The 21,781-nt window shown below is 37.7% G+C and overlaps 1 protein-coding gene across 1 annotated transcript; it reads left to right on the forward strand.

Moving 5' to 3' along the window:
• The first annotated feature begins 2,816 nt into the window (after positions 1-2,816).
• Positions 2,817-20,228, forward strand: LOC131971140 (troponin C, skeletal muscle). Its single transcript, XM_059332453.1, has 6 exons — positions 2,817-2,873; positions 12,850-12,904; positions 13,112-13,255; positions 16,618-16,732; positions 17,947-18,083; positions 20,183-20,228. Exons 1-6 carry the CDS (start codon positions 2,817-2,819, stop codon positions 20,212-20,214), a joined length of 540 nt encoding a protein of 179 aa, XP_059188436.1. The 3' UTR covers positions 20,215-20,228.
• The last annotated feature ends 1,553 nt before the right edge of the window (positions 20,229-21,781 follow it).

Raw genomic sequence — 21,781 nt, forward strand, 5'->3', positions numbered from 1 at the left:
ATTAAATATTACAGTATATTTCTGTTGGAGATATGATGTTTAGTACATTTAACAGTTAGAAAAAGTATTTTTACAAAAAATAAATGCAAAGGTATTGTATATATAGTTTTTGCTACAAACACGGTGCCAGTGTTTGTAGCATGGCCACACTATTTTACAGTGGAGTAATGTATTTTAGAAAAAAAAAAGTAAAAATACTGTTTTGGCTGATTTATACATTTATGGTGTTGTTACTGAAACTGAATTAACCCATTTATCATTTTACGGTCTTTAGCAGTTTTTCACCCTAAAATCTACAGAAGTTTTTTACAGTGTAGTTTTTTTTTTTTTTTTTTACCAAATCTGATCTAAATTGTGTTCCCTCCTGTGTTTATGACTTAAGAATAGGTTAAATACGTTTTGCCATGATGTGTACAGGAGCATCTCAATAAATTAGAATATGATGAAAAGTCCATTTCCAGTAAGTCAAACAGCTCCAACCAAGTATTAAGTCATATAGATGGACATACTTTTCAGAGGCCAACATTTACATATTAAACATACTTTTTAAAATTGTCTTTTGTAATATTACAATTTTTTGGAGACACTGAATTTTAGGTCTTCATTAAATGTAAGCATAATCATATAATATAATTAGAAGAAAATAAATAAATTAAAACATGAAATGTTTAATTCTGTATGTTATTGATCTATATAATGTGTTATTTCCACTTTTTTATTTTTAATTACTGACACAAATAAACTTTTCTATGATATTCTAATTAATTGAGATGCACCTGTAAAAGTTCCTTTTTTTATTTGTGAAACAGGTGGAGAAAAGGTTTTGGTCTATAGAGGAATAACAGCAACAGCAATAGCTGTTTTCTCCCAGGTCCTGAAGTATTTATGCAACTAACTGACTTGTAACAGGAAGAATGGTGCTTCTGTCATTCCCCTGTTCATGCACTGTGTAACTATGGTAAGCAAGTGCCACAAGCCATTAATACAACACAGCTATGTCACTTTGATTTAGCTGAAAGTGGATTATATTATACGGGGACATTTTTTTCAGAAATTCAATATACAAAAATTTGATTTTCTGAAAAAGAAAACCCCAGATGCTCAATGTTGATTAAAAGTTTAATACAATTCCTTGTTCATTTTAATGCCTGGCAACTAAAGGTACATTTGTTTGGCATTTAAACCTGTTTTTTTAATCTGTTTGTTGTACTCTGTAGCACCTTTGGATTGCTTTTAACAATGAAAAATGCTTTACAATTAAAATGTATTATTATTATTATTATTATTATTATTATTATTATATTATATCATCATATAATGATAACAACAAAAATAGCTCATAAGAGTTTAATTTAAAAGCTGATACCTAGACATTTTTCATGGTTTAGAATAATTATAATTTTGGTTATTATCAAGAAAACCATGGAAAATGGCTAGATAATCAGCTCTTAAATAATAATAAAAAAAATTGTTATTAAATTTGTGCAAACAAATGTACCTTTAGTTGTAACAGGCATTAAAATAACCAAGACGATGAAGAAAACAAGGGTGGTCTAATTTTTTTTTTTCCATGACTGTATATACAGCAGTGTCAGTCCTTTCAGATTCAGCACATAAAGATACATAAACACCTTGTTATTTATTCTAACCTGTGCTATTTTGACCAGTTCAATCATGACATTCATTGTATTGACCAGGCACCGAGGCCATAAACCTCCATCCTGGGAGCAAATCTATGAACCTTCAGTAAGCATCATATAGATCAGGGATGGGCAATTAATTTTCCCAAGAGGCCACATGAGATACTGTAAAGGTTGCGGAGGGCCAGAACAAAACGAAATTCTGCTCAATATGAATTTCACCGCTTTATAAAATGCAGTAAATTATATTGTTTTAGAGCTGTTAGTGGTAAGAATATATGTTATGAACAGACTATGATAATATGTGGTGTTAGTCAAATATAGCAGTAAAAAAAACAATTTATTTTAAACACAACATACATTCAAACCACAACAACAATATAGTGCATGTTATGTAATATAGTGTATGTTTTGCGGTAAAGAAACAATTTATTTACCCTGTGCAAAAAGCAAAGTGTTTTAACAAGATAAATCTTTGCAGGTGCTTATGCATTCACGCACATACATATAAATATAACATATATATAGCACATATAAATCGCCTTCAAAATAAAAGCACTGTGGTTGTATTGATTTCTTTCCTTTCAATGATCTTTTTATTGATGACAAAGCATGTATAAGACAATCACTGTACAGGAGGAACATTTTTGATTTTTTTGCAGAACATCCACCCACGAGACAACACAGAGAACTTCCCAAACATCCGAACATAGACATACAGCAACTGACAAAAAATTGTTTGTGTTGGCATAAAGGAGCTTGCAGGGCCAGTGAGGAAAGGGGCAGAAGAGTCATAAGAGCAACGAAAAAGGGGTCAGGATGGAGGGATAGAGTGCTGCAGAGGGAGGAGTGATGGCATACCTCCAGCCTTTTATAGGGTGTGTTTGTCCACAGCTGCTCCTCCAGGGAATGTCCAGGAATAGAAGGAGGTCCAGGAGAAGAACGTGGAAAGATGAGAACATGAAAGAAAGAGAAAAAGGAAAATAATTTTAAAAGGACAAGCATTTTCCTCTTGGTCTTTCTTTCCTCCACTGAAAAACAAAACTGTCTCACACTATCAAACCTTTTCTCTCACTCGAGGAGAGGAAAGTGTTGAGCTGGGCAGAGCGTCAGCTGGTGCTGTCAGTCAGGCGCCAAACAGGCACCGAATGGAGGCGGTGACATAAGCTGGACGGCATGGAAGCTCAGCTCACACCGTGGCCCTCGGGACAGGCAGGGGGACGACTGAGAGGGGTGAGAGGAGGTTAAGACGGAAAGAAGAGATAGGAACATGGGAAGCAGTGGAAGGGTGATTTAAACCTCTGAAGTCCAGGAGATTTTGGTTCAAATTTGCCAACTTCCTATGCGTTTACCCTTTGGAGTTTGGGGCTATTTTGTTGGTTTATGACTCTTTTTCATTCTGCCTGTATATGCAACTTAAATAATGAACACCATGCCATGCTGGTATCATCTTTTTCAACACAACCTCACCTCATTATTATTTTGTCATTTTGACTTACTGGATCAACATCTTGAAACATACAAAAACACACCAAAAAAACAAAACCAAAAAAACACACAAAATAGCCCCAAATCACACAAAAAACAGTAAACACCAAAGATTGCATTAAAAATGTTGAAACACACTGCAAAATCTGAAAAATCTCTGCAAAAAAAGTAATATCATGTCACACTTGGTCGTGGTGATTTTAACCTTTGCTGAAAAAGAGTTGATGCATTAAAATGGACATGAAAACTTCTGGAAAAGCCAAAACTTTAGAGGGAAGCTGACAGTAAGGCTCCATGCTGCTTCATTTCTACCTCATGAAGAAGTCGTTCTCCGGACTCCAGAGGGTTAAAGAAGAGGTGTTGTATGCAGGGAAAGGTTATAATAGTTTTGGATTTTTCATCAGTTTTATGCTGGGCTTACACTAAAAGATTTCCGAGCCAGGGGCAGAGCCAGGCGCCGTTCATTGGAAGAGTGCAACGGTCGTGAGGTAGCATATGTCTGAATCAGGGCGTTCAGGTAGCTGGCTGCAGTACCGTAGACAACTTTGTAGGCAGCATTAGAGATTTGAATTTGATGCTGCAACAAGTAGCCAGTGGAGCTGGATGGGCAGCGGTGGGACATGTGACCTTTTTGGCTGAGATTAACCCATCAGAACCCAGACCCAGTAATCCTTAATCAGGGGTCTCAAACTCAAATTACCTGGGGGCCGCTGGAGGCAGCATCAAAATGACCAAAAAAAAAGACACAAAATTAAAAAAAAAAAAAACATCCAAAATGACACAAATTGACTAAAAAAAGACACAAAACTATTTTAAAAAGGCACACAATTAATATAAATAAATCAATAATAAATAAAAACAAATAACCATGTGCCTTTTTTTTGCATCTCCATAGAATATATCAAAATTGTGACTTTAATTTGTTCAGTTCCCTATTAACGGATTAGGATTGTTAAATAGGTTTAAATATAGCCCGTTACAAAAAAATAAGCTTTTTGAAATTAGCTACTTTTTCCACATTTCTATTTCAAGTCACACACATATTTCGGAGAAGTCACTTCTTATCACAGTCACATGACCACCACACCAGGGTGTTGAGTATGTGTCGCTTAGGGATTTAATGAGTTAATGTGAAGCATAGAGCTGAATATGGGAGATTCTAGAACATTTAAAGTGTTTGTTACACCCGTGTCACTGTGGGTTCTTAAACAATAATTCGTTTTTTTCAAGTGTCATGTAAACGCACTGACTGATGATGTTAGCTGTAAAAAATAAAATAAAAAGTGTGTGACTGTGACTTGTACACTTGTACTTTATTGTTTTGTCTTTTGTTTGTTTGTTTACTTTCATGGCCTTCTGTCACTTCATATTCCTGCCAAGCTTCTTTTCATTTTCATTCTCCACGCTGCTGTCTCTTTATAATGAGGATTGCTTCTTACTAAGTTAATATGTGTCAATGCTTTCTGATCTTAATATAAGAAGCATGATAGAGGTAATGAAAAGGAACAGCTGCTCTTGTTTCCATGTCCATCAGACATAAGTTGTGGACATAAATAGATTTCCAGTGAAAGAATATAGAAACTGCAGAGCCTTAGTGCTTAAAATTCCAGAGTGAACACCAAGATGAGCGGAGACTCCTGGATTGGCATGTCTGTCTGGTGGTCTCAAATGGAGATGAATCTTTGGTGTAGTGCATTTGATATTAGATTGTATCTATCTGACAAATGAAAAATTGAATTAATAGTGCATTTGTTTGGTGGACAGTCACAAGGGATGTCTGTCAGTCCACCACATTGGTTCAAACTAAAGTATCTCAACAGCTTCTTTATGTTTTGCCATAAATTGGTAAAAAAAAATCTTCTTCAAGACAATTTGATGTTAATTGTTCAAATAATGGCCCCATTTAGAAGAAAATAGAAGATCATATGATTTGGGGCGTGGCTAACTTTTATTGACAGGTCACTAACAAGGCAAGCTTTCATCAGGAGAGAAGCAGAACAATGCGTATCCATGGCAACGTGTCAATAAAGTTATATATAACATTATAACTTTGACCCTTTCACTGGATTTTCACTTAGTGACAGTTTATTTGAACGTTTTGTTCAGTAAAAAAGTCTTGTTCAGCGTTGGACTAACAGACACTCCAAGGAGTAATACATACACACACACACACACATACATACATACATACATACGTATATATATATATATATATATATATATAAAAACACATACACATACATATACATATACATATAAACATACCACACAAGTTAGAAGGGCCAACATCACATGAATGTAAGTCTGTAAAAATGTGTTTTAAGCAGTGACTTCAAAGAATTCAGTGATTCAGCGAGCCTCAGGTCCTCAGGCAGGTCGTTCCAGAGTTGAGGGGCCCTGATGGCAAACACCCTATCAACTTTGGTTTAGAGCCGGGACTCTGGAACAGCCAGAAGGGACTTGCAGACAGCCCCTGATGTGCTTTAAGGCCTCGTTAAGACTGCCAGCCAAAATCTGATTTTTAGCCCATCATCCAGATTGGAACTGGATGGCTCTTTTGAAGTCTGAACAGTTACAAATCACATGAAATCCGATTTTTGCAGACCGGATCGAAACCACCTTCTGGAGGTAGTTTCAGATCGCATTTGGACAGATGCGTCTCAGTCTAAACCTCCAAACACTCAGATCGCTTTTGACTGTCCGTGACGTCACTCTAAGCGTAGCGCGGGCAGCGCGGAGACGAGGTGTCCACCGGCAGCCGCGCCCGACTCATACGGCCCGACGGGGACGTCCATCCGCCCGGTTTCTCCCCTGGTGCGTCTGAGATGTCCTGCACCTCTACTGGACAGTGATAAGGCCAATATACTGAGGTGACCTGCCTCCATCATGTTTGTTGTTCTTGTCGCTGTCGCAATTATATGATGTCAGACGCTCTGACGCCGTTACTACAGCAACCTGTCAGATCAGTCAATAATGTGGCCCAGTCTGAACAGAGCCATATCCGATTTGGACACTTGCTATAGAAAGTTGATTTTAGAAGAAGAACAACGTTTGACTTTACACTCCTGTTTCACCACCAAAAAGGATGTTTTAGCCTTGCTTCCGACAGGATTTGGCCAAAGCCTAATCTACCAACTAGCCCCACTACCGCTCACTGCTGTAACCACGGTGATCTGGCTACGAGCCGGGGGACAGCGGAGCCCCCAGAGACCAGCAGCAGCTCGTCTAGTGACCATAAAATCAGTGGATGTGTGTGGCTGAATGACATGAGGGGGAATAAGGCATAAAAATAAATAATCTTGCAGAAAGCGAGAACTGGAGAAGCAAAGCAGCAGCAACACTCTCTCACAGACACACAGACACTGCCGGTAGACTGTGAACTGAAACTTCAGAGCAGCCATAACCGGAACATGCTCCAGAAAAATGTTGCAGGAGCAGAAATGAGCATTTTAGTCTCAAAGTAGAGATGGGCTAGTCTGGCTATGTAGACATCAATTTCTGTCGCTCTACATACGTCATCTGGTATAACTAGGGTGACCATATTTTGATTTCCAAAAAAGAGGACAATCGGCACGGCCTCGAGACACAAATTCAGAAAGGCTTCTCGGAGGTTGATGAACATGCTTTATTATGCTTCAATGGTGCAAAATTAACTTCTGTAATAAAATAAAATGAAATCTGTAAAAACTTGTAACAAAATAATAGCTCTCGTAGACTCTTTTCAAATAAATGAATGAACAATATGAAATAATGTTCTAAATATGAACTCTTCTGTTAGAAAATCTAGCTTCAACAATATATCTCTTAATAACTGCAATAAGATAAATAATAGAAGAGTCTCACAAAGAAACTAACTTAACAAACAAAAAGGATCTATACTTTTCATCTTTAGTTGTCTTTGAGCTTTGAGCTTTGAGATCTCCAGCACCTTTATTAGACACTGAGACATATGTGGCAGCATTGCACACGGTGCACTCCGCCTCCCACCTGTCCCGACCGGGACGGTACATCGGAAATTTTTTTTTGCAGTTCATCTGTGAAGCTGCACTTACGCTTCGGCATTTCCCGTGCAATGCTGCTCCGCTGTTCGATCTGCCCTCTGTCTGCTCTGCTCTCTGTCTCTCTGTGTGTGTGTGCGCGGCGCTGACCCGCCCACTAGGCAGCCTCTTGGTAACTACTCGCAAAATTGTGTGCAAAGCGCCGGTCAATTTACGTGCACATGTACTGGTCCTATGAAAAACAGTGAACACTGGACATTTTCGTGAATTTATAAAACCCAGCCGGACGCCCCGGACAGGACGTAAAAAGTGGACATGTCCGGGCAAAAGAGGACGCTTGGTCACCCTAGGTATAACTGATACGATTGGCTAAGAGCTACCTACAGACGCTTTTGATAGACATTCTAAGCGCCCAATAAACGGCTCTGGAGGATCGTATACCACACCTCCTCTACGGAGAAATGAATGGCTGGTTTCCAGACTAATCTCATTTGTGATTAGTCTGGCGTTTAACCAGGCTAACATTACTTAACCCCTTTCTTTGCTTCTTTCATAATTCCTATAGCCACTAGAGGTCGCTGACATAATAAACACAATTATGGGTAGTAAAAAGCTCCTAAAATCACCTATGGGGTTGTGTTTTAAGGGGGGACAGACTCAGTTAAGTTCTCTCTACTCTGTCCTGCTGATTTTACAGACATGACTTAGTTAATCGTGGCTCCTCAACTCTCTCATGGACTTGATTGACATGCTAATTATGGGTTGCCTGTTTGTGCCTATATGAGAGGGTTTTTGTTTGTGTACTTGTTGATGGGGTGAGAAACTGATAGGAAAAATAGTTACAGATGAGGTACAGCTGTGTGAGATCACAGGACTATTTTCACGCCTCTTAAGTTACAGATGTCATAAGTGCAAGGGCAAGTGCACGCCAGCGAGGACAGGGAGACAGGCGGATAGATGGGCTAACGGACACTGCGAAGGGGTAGAGAATCTGTGCATGTTGCGAGGTGTTAATCTGTGTGTGTGTGTGTGTGTGTGTGTGTGTGTTCTTGTACTTCCTACATAGTGAGGACCACATTTTTAACCAACAGAGTGAGGACATTTTTGCAAAGTGAGGACATTTCGGCCAGTCCTCACTTCTTTAAAGGCTTTTTTGAGATTTGAGACTTTGTTTTAAGGGTTAAAGTTACAAAAAAAAAATGATAATTAACTAAAACTGTATTGTGTGGTTACAAAACTAACTAAAATTATAGTGAAAATGTCCTTCGTTTTCGTCTTTGTCAACTTTTTTCATACATAATGAAGATGGATGAGACAAAGGAAATAAAGGCAAAATGTACTGTGACCTCTTTTAATCTCCCACCCAACAAATAACCCCATTACAAAAAACTAAAACTAAAGCATTTCAAAAAATAAATACTAAACTAAAACTTGAAAACTCACTCTAAAAACTCATTAAAACGAACTGGATTTGAAAACAAAAATTCACAACAAAATTAAAACTAAAACTAATAAAAGATTCAAAACTATTATAACCTTGCAAGGAAATTCACTGTTCCAATGAAGGCCCTCACAAAGATAGAAGTACCAGAATGTGTGTGAGCATGCATGCACTCCTGTTCTTGTGCAGTATGTGAAATCAAGTGTCCATCTGCACTGAGATGCTCCGTTGATCCTCTGCCAAAATAACCTCCAGCTGCCTGATGCCTGCACTGTGTTTTCTGTTTTTTTAATAAATGTCACTGGGCTTGTCTGTTATCTAAATATGGGGGATTGGAGAGTGTGGCACACAAGGGGACGTCCATCAGCAGATTGTAAGAGCGAACAAACTGAAGTTGGATTTGATTGGCTGTCTCTTGTCTGAGGAGGGGGTCTCTTGCCCAATCCTGATCATTTTCAGTAAAAGTGGAGTGGGATGAGAGGCTACTTATGGGCTAAAGCCACCTGGACTGTTTAGTAGGGAGACTTTCTTTCACAGACATCCGTCTGTCTTTTTTACTGGTGTCTGTTGTACAGCACAGCCGGCCGCCATGGTAAGAAATTGGGAGGAAGGGAAAAGGGAAAAGGAAGTTTAGTTTTCAGGAATCTGCTTTTGATTTCAACTGAAGAAGGCCAAATGGCAGAAGATGGAGATTATTACCTGAAGCGAAAGAAAACTGACCACAGTGACCCAGCAAGACACCATCTGCAGCACAGCTGGCTTCTCAGCTGGATTTCTAAGTGGTGTTTTATCTCTGGGAATTATTGAATTTTGGGGAAAATTATCCCTGGCAAATATTTTGGCTGTTTATGTTTCCACGATGTTTGCTATGGACGACAGAAAATTCTATTTTCCTGGCTGGTATCGTGCTGATTGGAACTTCACATTACATGTTCAACTTACTACTCTTTGCTGTTTGTTCACAGACTAGCATGATTTTGTTTGATATTTAGATTGGAGTTTCTAAAGATAGAAAGAGCACAGCTGAGTAAATCGAGCCCTGATGCCTTTTCTCAGTGTCCTAATTTAGGACATTCACCTTGAGAAAATCCCTCTCAAATCCTGTCCCAAGTCTCACTTTAAAATAGCTTTGTAGTGAACTAATGAGAGGGTCTGGTGTTGCAATAGTGATGAGGTTCTGTCAAGCCAACAGGGAAAGAGGGAGAATGACTTACTGTCCTCCTGAACTACCAAGGAACAGGGGTATAAATATTTAAAAAAGAGGGAATACTACTCAATATATTTGTTATTTAGTTAGTTTAGCTTGGTTTGCTATACTTTTACCTCATCTATAAACCTAACCATGGTCTTTTATAAAGCTAGCAAAGTAGTTTTATTTCACAACGTGTTTCAAACTGACCTTTTCATAAGTTAAATGGAACTGTCATGTTGTTTCGGGAGTCTTGGCAAACTATCTATTCTGTTGTTTAGGTATGAGGACGTATTGTTTTAAGTGAGTGGTGTTCCCCTTTAAGAACCATCATTCACTTAGTGCAGACAGCTGGCAGAGGATTAAACATGACTTGTCCTTGGCTGTCACTTTGTCAGTGATAGTTCTGTCTCAGGCTTTAGGTTTCTCTTTTGGTTTTCTCTGGCTCAGTGGAGAATCAGGGCTTAACTATAAGGAGGTCCAGTGACCAGAGTTTTCCACTAAAGGATCATATGAACATAAGTGAAAAAGTTTTACCCTCGAACTTACAAGTGCTGATTTTTCACAATTAATATTGATACTTGAGTTGCAGTAAATGAGTTAAAACATGCTTTCCCATTGAGATGAATAAGAAAAGAAAATTCCGTTTTTTTGTTAACGGCCAGATAACAGCGTGCGTAAGCAGGACATGATAGCTACTTAGCTAAACTACTCTGGTTTGCACCGGAGCAGTGTCAACACAGATGGCGATTCCGTTGCTGCGCTGCTGTGGCATGGCCCTCTACATACAGTTTAGCCATGAATAATAGTACCATTTCATTTCTACAAAGGTATCTTCGTAATTAAAAGACGGTACTAATTCATGGAGCCATCCAATTCACTGCATTTTCAACAAAAATGCCTAGCAAATATTGCAGAATAAAAGCTTTGTGTTCGCAAATGAAGGGATTCTATCCACAGAAATGGATGCTTTTATTTTGAAACAGGAACATGTTAAGTTGCTGTTTTCCATGCCCGTGACATATTCTACACATATACAGGTGCATCTCAAATAATTAAATTCAAAAAGTGGAAATAACACATTATATAGCTCCATTACACACAGAATGAAACATTTCATGTCTTAATTTATTAATTTCTTCTAATTATAATGATTATGGCTTACATTTAATGTAGACCTAAAATTCAGTGTCTCAAAAAAATTAAGATTACAAAAGAGCAATTTTAAAAAGTATGTTTAATATGTAAATGTTGCCTCTGAAAAGTATGTCATCTATATGACTCAATACTTGGTTGGAGCTATTTCACTTCTACTAGAAATTGACTTTTCATCATATTCTAATGTATTGAGATGCACCTGTAGACACTGAAACTAGAGGTGTTACTGGTAAGAGGTCAATGTGACTGTCAAAACATTATTTCATTATGTATTATTGCTCACAACTGTGAGGGTCATGAAGAAAAAATAGGCTAAAGACTGCAGCCGAGTTGTGTCTGAGCCTCTTGGGGTGTGTAACTACTTTGACCTGTTTACCCTCTGAAATCTTCGGCTATTATGTCTGTTAAAAAATCTGTTAAAAATCTCTGCCATGCCATGTTGTTGCAGTCTTTTCAGCGTTACCTCACCTATATGTCCTGATAATTAATGTTTAACTTTTACTTACTTGATCAAAATGTTGAACCCAAAATGAACTAAGGAAACATAAAATCTGTTTCAAACACATAATTTTAAATATTGCAAATATGAATACAGGTTGCAAATATAAAATATAAGAGGTAAAATGAGGATGATCTCTACACTGTAAAAAAAATCAGTTTAATTAACAGTAAAATACCGGCAGCTGTGGTTGCCAGAACATCACCATAAAAAATACAGTGAGCGTATGTAAATGTAAATATCAGCAAAAACTGTAATTTATACTGAATAATCCCATTATTTTTAGGATAATTGTGTCATGATGGTATTTCTCCATTAACTTTTCATGAAAATTTTATATTTTTACAGCAAAACTGTGTGTTTTCTACAGTTTATGGTGGTAGAATTTAAAGCTTTATACTATTCTTTGATTTACAGTAATTTTAAAGTATCTACTACGGTGATGTACAATGTTTAATTTTACAACCTATTTCTGATGCAATTTGACAGTTCTTTACTGTAATTTCAACAAACATTTTTTACAGTGTAGTTCTATATTTTATACTAAATATATTTGACAATATCTCCAGTTTTACTTGGCCAAATATCATCAAAAAAAAAAAATCTGGCATGGAGTTTCAAGCCAGAACTTTAGAGGGAAGCTGATGGAGAGACTCAATGTTGCTTAATTTTTATGTCTTCATGTCATGAAGAAGTAATATGCAGGTGTTTCATCGACTCCAGAGAGTTAATACCGTCACCATAGAAACAAACCAAGAGGTGCAATTGACACATGCTGCTCTTGCAGGCAGTGTGTCCCGGGCATTAGTCTGATCTAAAAATAAAATAAAAAAGACTTAATTACAGGGTTTTCCACAATAATCCTTCTATGTTCCTTAACTTTTACCCTAAATTTCTAAAAGTCTACCCTAATTTTTTTGCCAGTTAAAAATGATTGTTTTACTTGTGTTTACAGTTCATAGAAAAATTCAAATTATCTTCAATCCGACTCAATCAGACTTTATTTGTATAGCACTTTTCATACAAGAGAAATGCAACACAAAGCACTTTACATTAAAAAAAGGAGAAAATAATAATAATAATAATAATAATGAAAAGATAACAAAACATAGAAACAAGCAAACAAAATTAAATAAATAAAAGAGATGTTATAACATTAAGATGCATGAGCAGAAAAATCTCTAAAAAACACTTTAAGTCCTATCTAGAACATGGGGTAGTGGTGACCTCCGTGTGTCAAATATTAATAATGTTTTGAGAAGGATAAATCACATTGTCACAATAATTTCATGAGACATTTTATTCCAACTTAATTGGCTACCGTGTATATACAGTATATTTTATACTGCTGCATGGGTGAAAGACATAGACACAGTTACATTCTGTATTTTGTGTCGAGCTTTTAATGTCATTGTGATGGTTTCTCCTCTCTTAAGCCCACTGACGCCCAAAGTGATGCCCGCTCCTTCCTGACTGAGGAAATGATTGCAGGTTAGTCCTTAAGAAATTCAAAATCATTTGAATTCAATTCAAAATCATTCCCTTTTACCCTTTAAATTCAGTCAGGCTTGAGTCATGTTTTCATTTCATAACTCCTACTAACATTTTAGTGTAAGATCCAGAGAAAAGTTTCCTCCTCGATCTTGTTCGGCAAATTTAGAGATGTCACAATTCAAACTATTTTCTTGTCTCATCCAGAGTTCAAGGCCGCCTTCGACATGTTCGACACAGACGGTGGTGGTGACATCAGCACCAAGGAGTTGGGTACCGTGATGAGGATGCTGGGTCAGAATCCATCAAGGGAGGAGCTGGATGCCATCATTGAGGAGGTGGATGAGGATGGTGAGATCATTGTGTGATCAACAAATAGCAAAAGGGAAAAAAAGGTCTTAGAACCAAATGCAGAGACAATATTTGGAACCTGGTCTCACAGGAATCCGTGAAATAGCCACGGATTTGCTTAACTCAAAATCCGTGGAATAGCCACGGAATCACTCAAATTTCCGTGAAACTGACACGGATTTCGCTGAGCCTTAGAGATGAGAGTTTCTTCATAGAGCTGATGAAGATTTTTAAGGCAAACACCAGTTATTTTACAACACAGCCTGAACATTTTACCCAGTTTGCTTTTCTTTTTAAGACTGAGATGTCGAAACCAACACTGCAAAAAAGCCAATTTGTATTTTTTTTTGCCTAAAACAGTGATTTAAGTTGGTAAAAATTGGAAATATAAATTATTGACATTTAGGGCAATAATGTAAGTTAGCACAACAAAGGAAGCCAGTTGTCTGCTCAAAAACAAGTTTGTGAGTTGTTGTTACTTATATCTTTAAGTTGGGGTTCACAACAAGGGACAATAGTTCTGCTAACTCTTATTTTTTTGTTGTGAAATGCGGAAAGCCAACTTTCCGAGTTGGCACTGCACTTGAAGTCTCATTGTATCTGTGCTGCCTCCAGCTGGAGTCCACAAAAAAATGACAAAAATCAGAATTCAGAGTTGAGCAAACTCAAAAGAAAAACTTAAAATATTAAGTGTAATTGTCCAACTTAAAATTGTATCGAAGTTTGTTGCCTTGAAATTTTGAGTTCACCCAACTTTTCTTTTTTTGCAGTGAACAGAGAACATTAAAGGAAAGTACAGACTCAATAAAAGCAGAATAAAACATTTTCATTAGAGTCCTGTCTACATTAAAACTCAGCTTTCTTAAAAAGAACAGACGCTGGATCACCTTTTTACATTTACCGTCAGTGTTTAAATCAAATGTCAGCTTGTCATCCAGGACAGTGCCTAGATATTTGTACTGCTGCCACTGTTTTTTAAAAAAAATTATATATCCATTAAGATTACAACCCTAACTCTAAAAGTTGCGAAATTGTGGAAAAATAAATAAAAACAGAATGAAATGATTTGCACAGCCTTTGCAACCTATATTTAGTTGATTGCAGTACAAATAAGGTGGGAAGCTTTTGTTTAAAAAAAAAAAAAAGTGTATTCACTCATTGTGAATTTGATGAATTCTGTTTTAATTTATGTTTTACACAGTGTCCCAACTTCATTGGAATCCTGGTTGGAAGAGAGATATTGTAAAAGGACAATAAATATCAAAGCAGCAGAGGCAGAGATATCCTGACAGGAAGAAATTGGATACTAACATACCCATAATGCACCTCTAAAGCATTTGGATAAGATGCTAAATACCTGTTAAATGTCCTCTTCTTTCAACTTGCATGCCAGCAGTATATTTTCTGTCAAATATTTGAGGTGGAGTGCAGATCGAGCTGCATATTTCTGTCTGAACACGACCCGAGTCCAAGAGAATTGTAACCTAGTGTGACATGAACCCAGCAGGCATGTTGTTTTCAAGTCTCAGCTGACCTGAGCACAATGTGGTTAATGGAAGTTGAAGCACTGACTTTGTGTTACCATGTTCACATGCCGGTAGGCAGTACTGCTCTACAAAGTCTAACTGCAGTAACTACACTTTTTCAAATCGAGTTATAACTAAAAATGAACTCCTTGATGTCTGTTTTATCTTGTGACAAAGGTTTGGTTTCAATTTTGCTTTATTCACTAAGTGAACACCTCCTGCAGCAGCAGCACATACACACTGTACTGCTACAGAGCTAACTGTTAGCCTATTAGCAGACTGGACGCTAAGGGGTTAATATCCCCTCCGGCTCTGCAGCTGGGAGAGACTGCTGCAGGAGGACTGTGCCGCTTCAACTCGTTCTTACTTCTCTTAAGGCTCCTTAAGAGGAGTAAGAACAAGTCTCCAAAAGTCTCCAATAACACCAGAAACGCCTGAAAAGTCGCTAAATAGTGACAAAGTCAATAACTTGGCAACGGTACTTTGCAGGCAACCTGGTCTCAAAGAAATCCGTGAAATAGCCACGGATTTCGCTTAACTCAAAATCCGTGGAATAGCCACGGAATCGCTCAAATTTCCGTGAAACTGACACGGATTTCGCTACAATGCAAGTTAATGACAGTCATATCCCGTGGCTATTCCAACATACAAAGTGATGATGTACATTCACTGAGTGAATATTTCGAAAATAAAACATATATTTCTCGCTAGAAATGTGATCAAAATCCATTTTTATGCAGAAACAAAGTCAAAATATTAATTTTTTCACAAAAAATGAGAGAAGTGTCCGCCATGTTTTTTGTTCTGACCGCTGGAACCTTGAAAGTCACGTGACTTGGAACAAACCAATAGAAAAAAATATCAATGGGATGGCCACGGGATATGACTGTCATTAACTTGCATTGTAGCGAAATCCGTGTCAGTTTCACGGAAATTTGAGTGATTCCGTGTCTATTCCACGAATTTTGAGTTAAGCGAAATCCGTGGCTATTTCACAGATTTCTGTGAGACCAGGTTCTTGCAGGCTTTGACAAGTGGTGCGTGTTGTTGTGGCGTCGAGTATACGTCACATCCTGTTTAGCGTTCTATCCAATCAGCAACCAGACGTTTTTCAGGGGAGAAAAACGGCCCTGCTCTTCTACAGGGACAAGAAAAGTGCGGTCAAAAGACCGCTCAGGACGGCTCATATTCACATTAGGCGTAATGGAAACACCCCTAATGTGATTGCTCACTGTATCCAACCCAATCCACTTTATTTATATAGCACAATTTTAGCAAACACAAGGTTTCCAAAGTGCTGCACAAACAATAAATACATAACACAATACAAAGAGATGTAGTAAACAATAGAACAGTAAGATGCAATAAGATAAAAAATTAAAAATGGGATGAAAATAAATAAAATAAAATGTAAAATGTACTGCCCGCACAGAGTAAAATATGCATGAATACAATAAAAACAAAAAATCATAAAAACATAAAATCAACATAAAATCAACACTCTACGTGGTGTATCTCAGAATACAGCTCTCAGTATGACACACACTTATTAAGCTCAACACAAGTCAAGAATGATCATTCCTGCTTTTTGCCTTATTAATAAAAAACTCTGTTGGATTAAATGCATACATTGTTTTATAATATTTTCCCTCAACAGGACTCAGATAGTACAGCCTGTCCTTCCCATCAGCTCTTTGCTCCTCCTCACTCCTCTCCTCTCCTCTCCTCTCCTCTCCTCTCCTCTCCTCTCCTCTCCTCTCCTCTCCTCTCCTACACCTCTCCTCTCCTCTCCTCTCCTCTCCTCTCCTCTCCTCTCCTCTCCTCTCCTCTCCTCAGGCAGCGGTACCATCGACTTCGAGGAGTTCTTGGTCATGATGGTGCAACAGTTAAAGGAGGACCAGGCTGGAAAGAGTGAAGATGAGCTTTCAGAATGCTTCCGGATTTTTGACAAGTATGACAGACAATTAGTGGTGGAAGAAGTATTCAGATCCTTTACTTCAGTAAAAGTACTAATACTACACTGTGAAATGACTCCATTACAGTAAAAGTCCTGCATTAGAAACTTACTGAAGTAAAAGTACAAAAGTATCAGCATCAAAATGTACTTCAAGTATCAAAAGTAGAAGTACTTGTTATGCAGAATGGACCCACTCAGATTGTTTTATATTTTCCAAATATATTAATGGATTATTATTATTGATGCATTTATGTAAGCAGCATTTATTTTTATCAAGATAGGGTTCGTTTTAAATACTAAATATAAGGTTATGAGGTTTCATTTAAAAAGCAATAAGTCAAATCACTTAAAATGTATTTTTTATGTTAAATCTTGACTTGAAAAGTAATTAAAGCTGTCAGCTAAATGTAATGAAGTAAAAAGTACAATATTTACCTCTTAATGTAGTGAAGTAGAAGTATAAAGTTACATAAAATGGAAATACTCAAGTAAAGTACAAGTACCTCAAAATTTTACTTAAATACAGTACATTGTTCTTAGTTACATTCAACCACTGCAGACAATAACAGAGACAAATACAAACGCCACATGCATTTCAAAGATGTCATGTTGTGCAGTCGCTAAATTAAAAGCACATACGTTAATATTTTGGAAAAAAAGCAACTTTCATTTAAAAATGTATTTGATAGTATCCCCATACTGTACATCCAAATGAGCTATATTGTTGCATGTATTACTAATTATTCTGGGTACTTTACATTTGTGTACTGGTACATTTCTACATTTTATTGTATTTATTACAGTTACAAATGTAGGTTGAAGACAAACCGTTCTCTATCGAGGAAATTTAGGAAACAAAAGTGATCCTGATCCTTAAACCTGCAATAACTGATTATGGCCACTTGGTGGAACAGAAACTACTTGTAACAATGATCTATCATCACCCATGGAATAAATATGGTGAACTTTTTTTAGCAAAGAGTTGCTTATTCATAAATCCAGCAATAATGGGGCAACATTTTGAGTCATTTTTCTTGCTACCAAACTGAAAAATCCAGTTTCATTGGACTTCTTTAGCTACAAGCCAAATAGAATATAATAGAAGTATTGGCCTGAACCTTTTGATGAAATGTTCAGTTTGAGTTTGAGAGTAGGGAGGCAAGAGATTAGTTTTCAGGCAGAGATTTATTATTGCTTTTTATCCTCAGGAATGGAGATGGTTTCGTTGATCGGGAGGAGTTCGGTGCTATCCTCATCATGACTGGAGAACCAGTGGTTGAGGAAGACATTGATGAGATGTTCGGTGAAGCGGACACAAACAAAGATGGAAAGATTGATTTTGATGGTAAGATTAAACTGAATATAGAGCGAGAAAAGTGTCTTCCACAGTAAAAGAAGTTGAACTACACTGCAAAAAAAGAAAAGTTGGGTGAACTCAAAATTTCAAGGCAACAAACTTTTTAAGTTTTGGACAATTAAACTAAATATTTTAAGTTTTGTTTTTGAGTTTGCTCAACTCTGAATTCAGATTTTTGTCAACTCAACTGTAAGTTTTACTAACTTACAATTTTACATTATAATAACTTTTAATCCTTACTTCTGCTAACTTCTGCAATGTGATGAAGTGGCACGATTGTAACGCCGCTATGAAATGTCAGCTAATGTTGCGACCACAATTTTTGTTAGCATTGATACGCTAATGGCTACTCTTGTAGCCATAACAAGCAGCGCAGCTAGCATCAGTTAGCCGCTAGCATCAGTTAGCCGCTAGGATCAGTTAGCCGCTAGCTTTCGCTAATGACCGAATTTTACAACAAAGAAATAAGAGTTAGCAGAACTATTGTCCCTTGTTGTGAACCCCAACTTAAAGATATAAGTAACAACAACTCACAAACCTGTTTTTGAGCAGACAACTGGCTTCCTTTGTTGTGCTAACTTACATTATTGCTCTAAATGTAAATAATTTATATTTCCAAGTTTTACCAACTTAAATCACTGTTTTAGGCCAAAAAATACAAGTTGGCTTTTTTGCAGTGTACAGGAAAGTTAGTTTTGGTCAACTAAAGCTTAGAAAAAGTCGTTCTAACTTACTCTATCTTAAAATTGAAAATGTACATATACCTCAAAGCTCATACTGCCTACTAACTTAGGGTGACCAAGTCCCCTTTTGCCCGGACATGTCCACTTATTTATTCATTTATTTGAAAAGAGTCTACGAGAGCTATTATTTTGTTACAAGTTTTTACAGATTTCATTTTATTTTATTACAGAAGTTAATTTTGCACCATTGAAGCATAATAAAGCATGTTCATCAACCTCCGAGAAGCCTGTGTGAATTTGTGTCTCGAGGCCGTGCCGATTGTCCTCTTTTTTGGAAATCAAAATATGGTCACCCTAACTAACTGTCAGAAGTTCACAATGTTTTTGAGCTTATTATCAGTAGAACAGCAGAAAACAGAATGTGACACATTATACTTAGCTACAGATGCTGATGTCGGATTATATATAGTCATGGAAAATGATTAGACCGCCCTTGTTTTCTCTAATTTCTTGTTCATTTTAATGCCTGGTACAACTAAAGGTACATAAATAATGCTAACACCAAAAATAGCTGATAAGAGTTTAATTTAATTCAAGAGAATTTAATTTTGAATATCTCTGCCATCAACATCAATTAAAATTTATTTATTTATTTATTTATTTATTTTTATTATTATTATTATTATTATTATTTTATTTATTTCATTTCCGCCATGTTTTCAGAAAAAAATAGCATAAATGAGGTTATGAATGATGTATAAATGAATTCCTCTGTAAAAACCATCAGAATACAGACAGGGACTATTATAACCTTGGTTTGTGATCATAAAAAATATATATATTTCATCATATTTGAGGGGAAAAAATAGTCCTATGTGCCCCAAAGAATACATATAGTATGATAAGATAATGGCTCAAATATGATATATACGTATAGGCTCCAAAGAATACATATAGTATGATAACAAACTCACTTTCAGCCAAATGGTTTGACTGATTTTCAACATTTCTTAACATTAGTGTTGTGAGAGAACACAGCCACCAAAGGAACTCAGGTATATTCAGGTAGAATCATCATGTTAACTTTTCCTTTCAGCTCAAAAACAATACAGGTCACTGCCGGGTCCTTATATATATAATTAAATGATATTTTAACAAGGGGGTAAAAATAATACTTGAGTCTGTGAGTGCGGAGATGGAAACATTAGTGAGGAGATTACAGCCGAAACAAGCCAATGTGGAGTGACAGGAATAGATAATTGCTCATCATGTACGATATTTATTACAATTACTTGTTCTCTGTGATCTGACTAAAACCTCCCTCACAGGTCTTGTCCAAACACTGGACTTTGATGGATCGGCAGTGGGTTGCTTGGTTGACTGTTGACCTCTTTTTCTCCTCAGAGTTTCTGAAGATGATGGAGAACGTCCAGTAATGAAAGCAGCTTTACATTCCTTGGTGACGCTTCCTCAGAGGGAATACAAAGCATGCGATCTGATGGAAATCTGCTCAGAGCAAACTCTAAAGGCTGCAGCCCCCTGTGCAATCCATGTTGTTCCTGAGACGTCAAGATGGATACAAGAAGAATACCTCCACCCCCACCACCCCTCACCCCCACTCCCAACCCATTCCCCTTCTCATATGAAACCTTGGTGAGGAATTCTATAAATATCCGTTCAAACCTTTTAAGACGAAGGCACTTTTCCCTGGCTGCTTCCTTGGGCCGGCCACCCAGCTGTCCCTCTGGCAGCTGCTGCTCCCCCAGAAATGCTACACCACAAACTTAGACCCCCACCCTCCTCCTCCTCCTCCTCCTCCTTCGCCTCGTCCCAAAATGAAATTTCCTCTCCACCCTGTTCTGTGCTTTCTAAATAAATCCACTCTCTCCTTATGTCACCTGATTTTTGTCAGCTTTGTTCTTCAGTGGCCTTTCTGAGACTTCTACATAACCAATGTCTGACTCTCTCACACACACACACACATGCTACACTGACACACAAGCACATGCACATTCTACACCTCCAACAACACCCTACCTTTACACACACTACAGCTGACCTTTCCTCCCAAACTCTCAAACTCCCTGTTTGCATTTTTAAATTTAGACATTGCTGTAAAACTGACCTCCCTGACTCGTTCGCGCTGTCATATCTGAGAAAATGTTCACTTATCTAGCTCAAATGAACCTCTTCCACCTAACTCTGTCATAGCAAGCTGTCACTGGTCTTCATGTCGTGGTCTCGCGGCAAAGAAATGTTTGCCCCCCAGCTTGAGAGGTGAGCAGTCAACCAGCATTAGAGGCTCGAGGCAGCCACAGAAACAGATGAGTTAATTCTCCCTTTTGGAAAATGCAGGTCTCCCTCTGGGTATATAGCCTGCAAGCCCCCCACCACTTCTTTTCAAAGCAACATCCCTCCCCTTTTCTCAATGGCGGCTCCCCTCCGCAGCATCCTATCCACCTCTCCTGGCCCTCACCTCGGGCCCTCCCTTCAGGAACCGCCCGCCATATAAGGAGCATCAGGTTGTGTTTATCAGGCGATGTGGCAGCAGGATGAGTCCTCTCTCGGCCTAATTTCTGCCTGCTATTCACGGCCAAAGGGGTGGAGGCTGAGAGGAGAGGGTGAGGGGTTGGGTGGGGTGGGGTGGGTGAGATGGGGTCCAGCTCCACAGCATTTTTTGCCCGGTTTTGAGTTTCAAGCCCAGATTGAAACGCCATCATCACAAAACCCATATCCTACTTTAAAATCTTCGGCCTCTCCTCTCCACCTTCCTGTTTACAAGGCCCATATAGAAAACAGAGCTCTGATGAGCTGAAAGATCTGTAGTTTTGATGTTATTTATATTGCAATTTGAGTTAATTTATGACTTATCTTAAGAGATCACAAACAAACAAAACAATGCATTCATTGGAGTTTTATTGAAGTGTTTTGCTTTGACAGAATATCAGTTCTTCCTCACATCCTCCCTCTGATTATCTCACTTTTAACAAAGTGAGTTGTAAC

Source organism: Centropristis striata, chromosome 5, assembly GCF_030273125.1.
Source record: "Centropristis striata isolate RG_2023a ecotype Rhode Island chromosome 5, C.striata_1.0, whole genome shotgun sequence".
Taxonomy (NCBI): Eukaryota; Metazoa; Chordata; class Actinopteri; order Perciformes; family Serranidae; genus Centropristis; species Centropristis striata.

Coding starts and splice junctions, on each gene's coding strand:
- LOC131971140 (XM_059332453.1), top strand. CDS start 2,817: ATGGAAGCTCAGCTCACACCGTGGCCCTCGGGACAGGCAGGGGGACGA. Junction 2,874..12,849: donor CAGGGGGACGACTGAGAGGG/GTGAGAGGAGGT, acceptor TCCTCTCTTAAG/CCCACTGACGCCCAAAGTGA. Junction 12,905..13,111: donor GACTGAGGAAATGATTGCAG/GTTAGTCCTTAA, acceptor TGTCTCATCCAG/AGTTCAAGGCCGCCTTCGAC.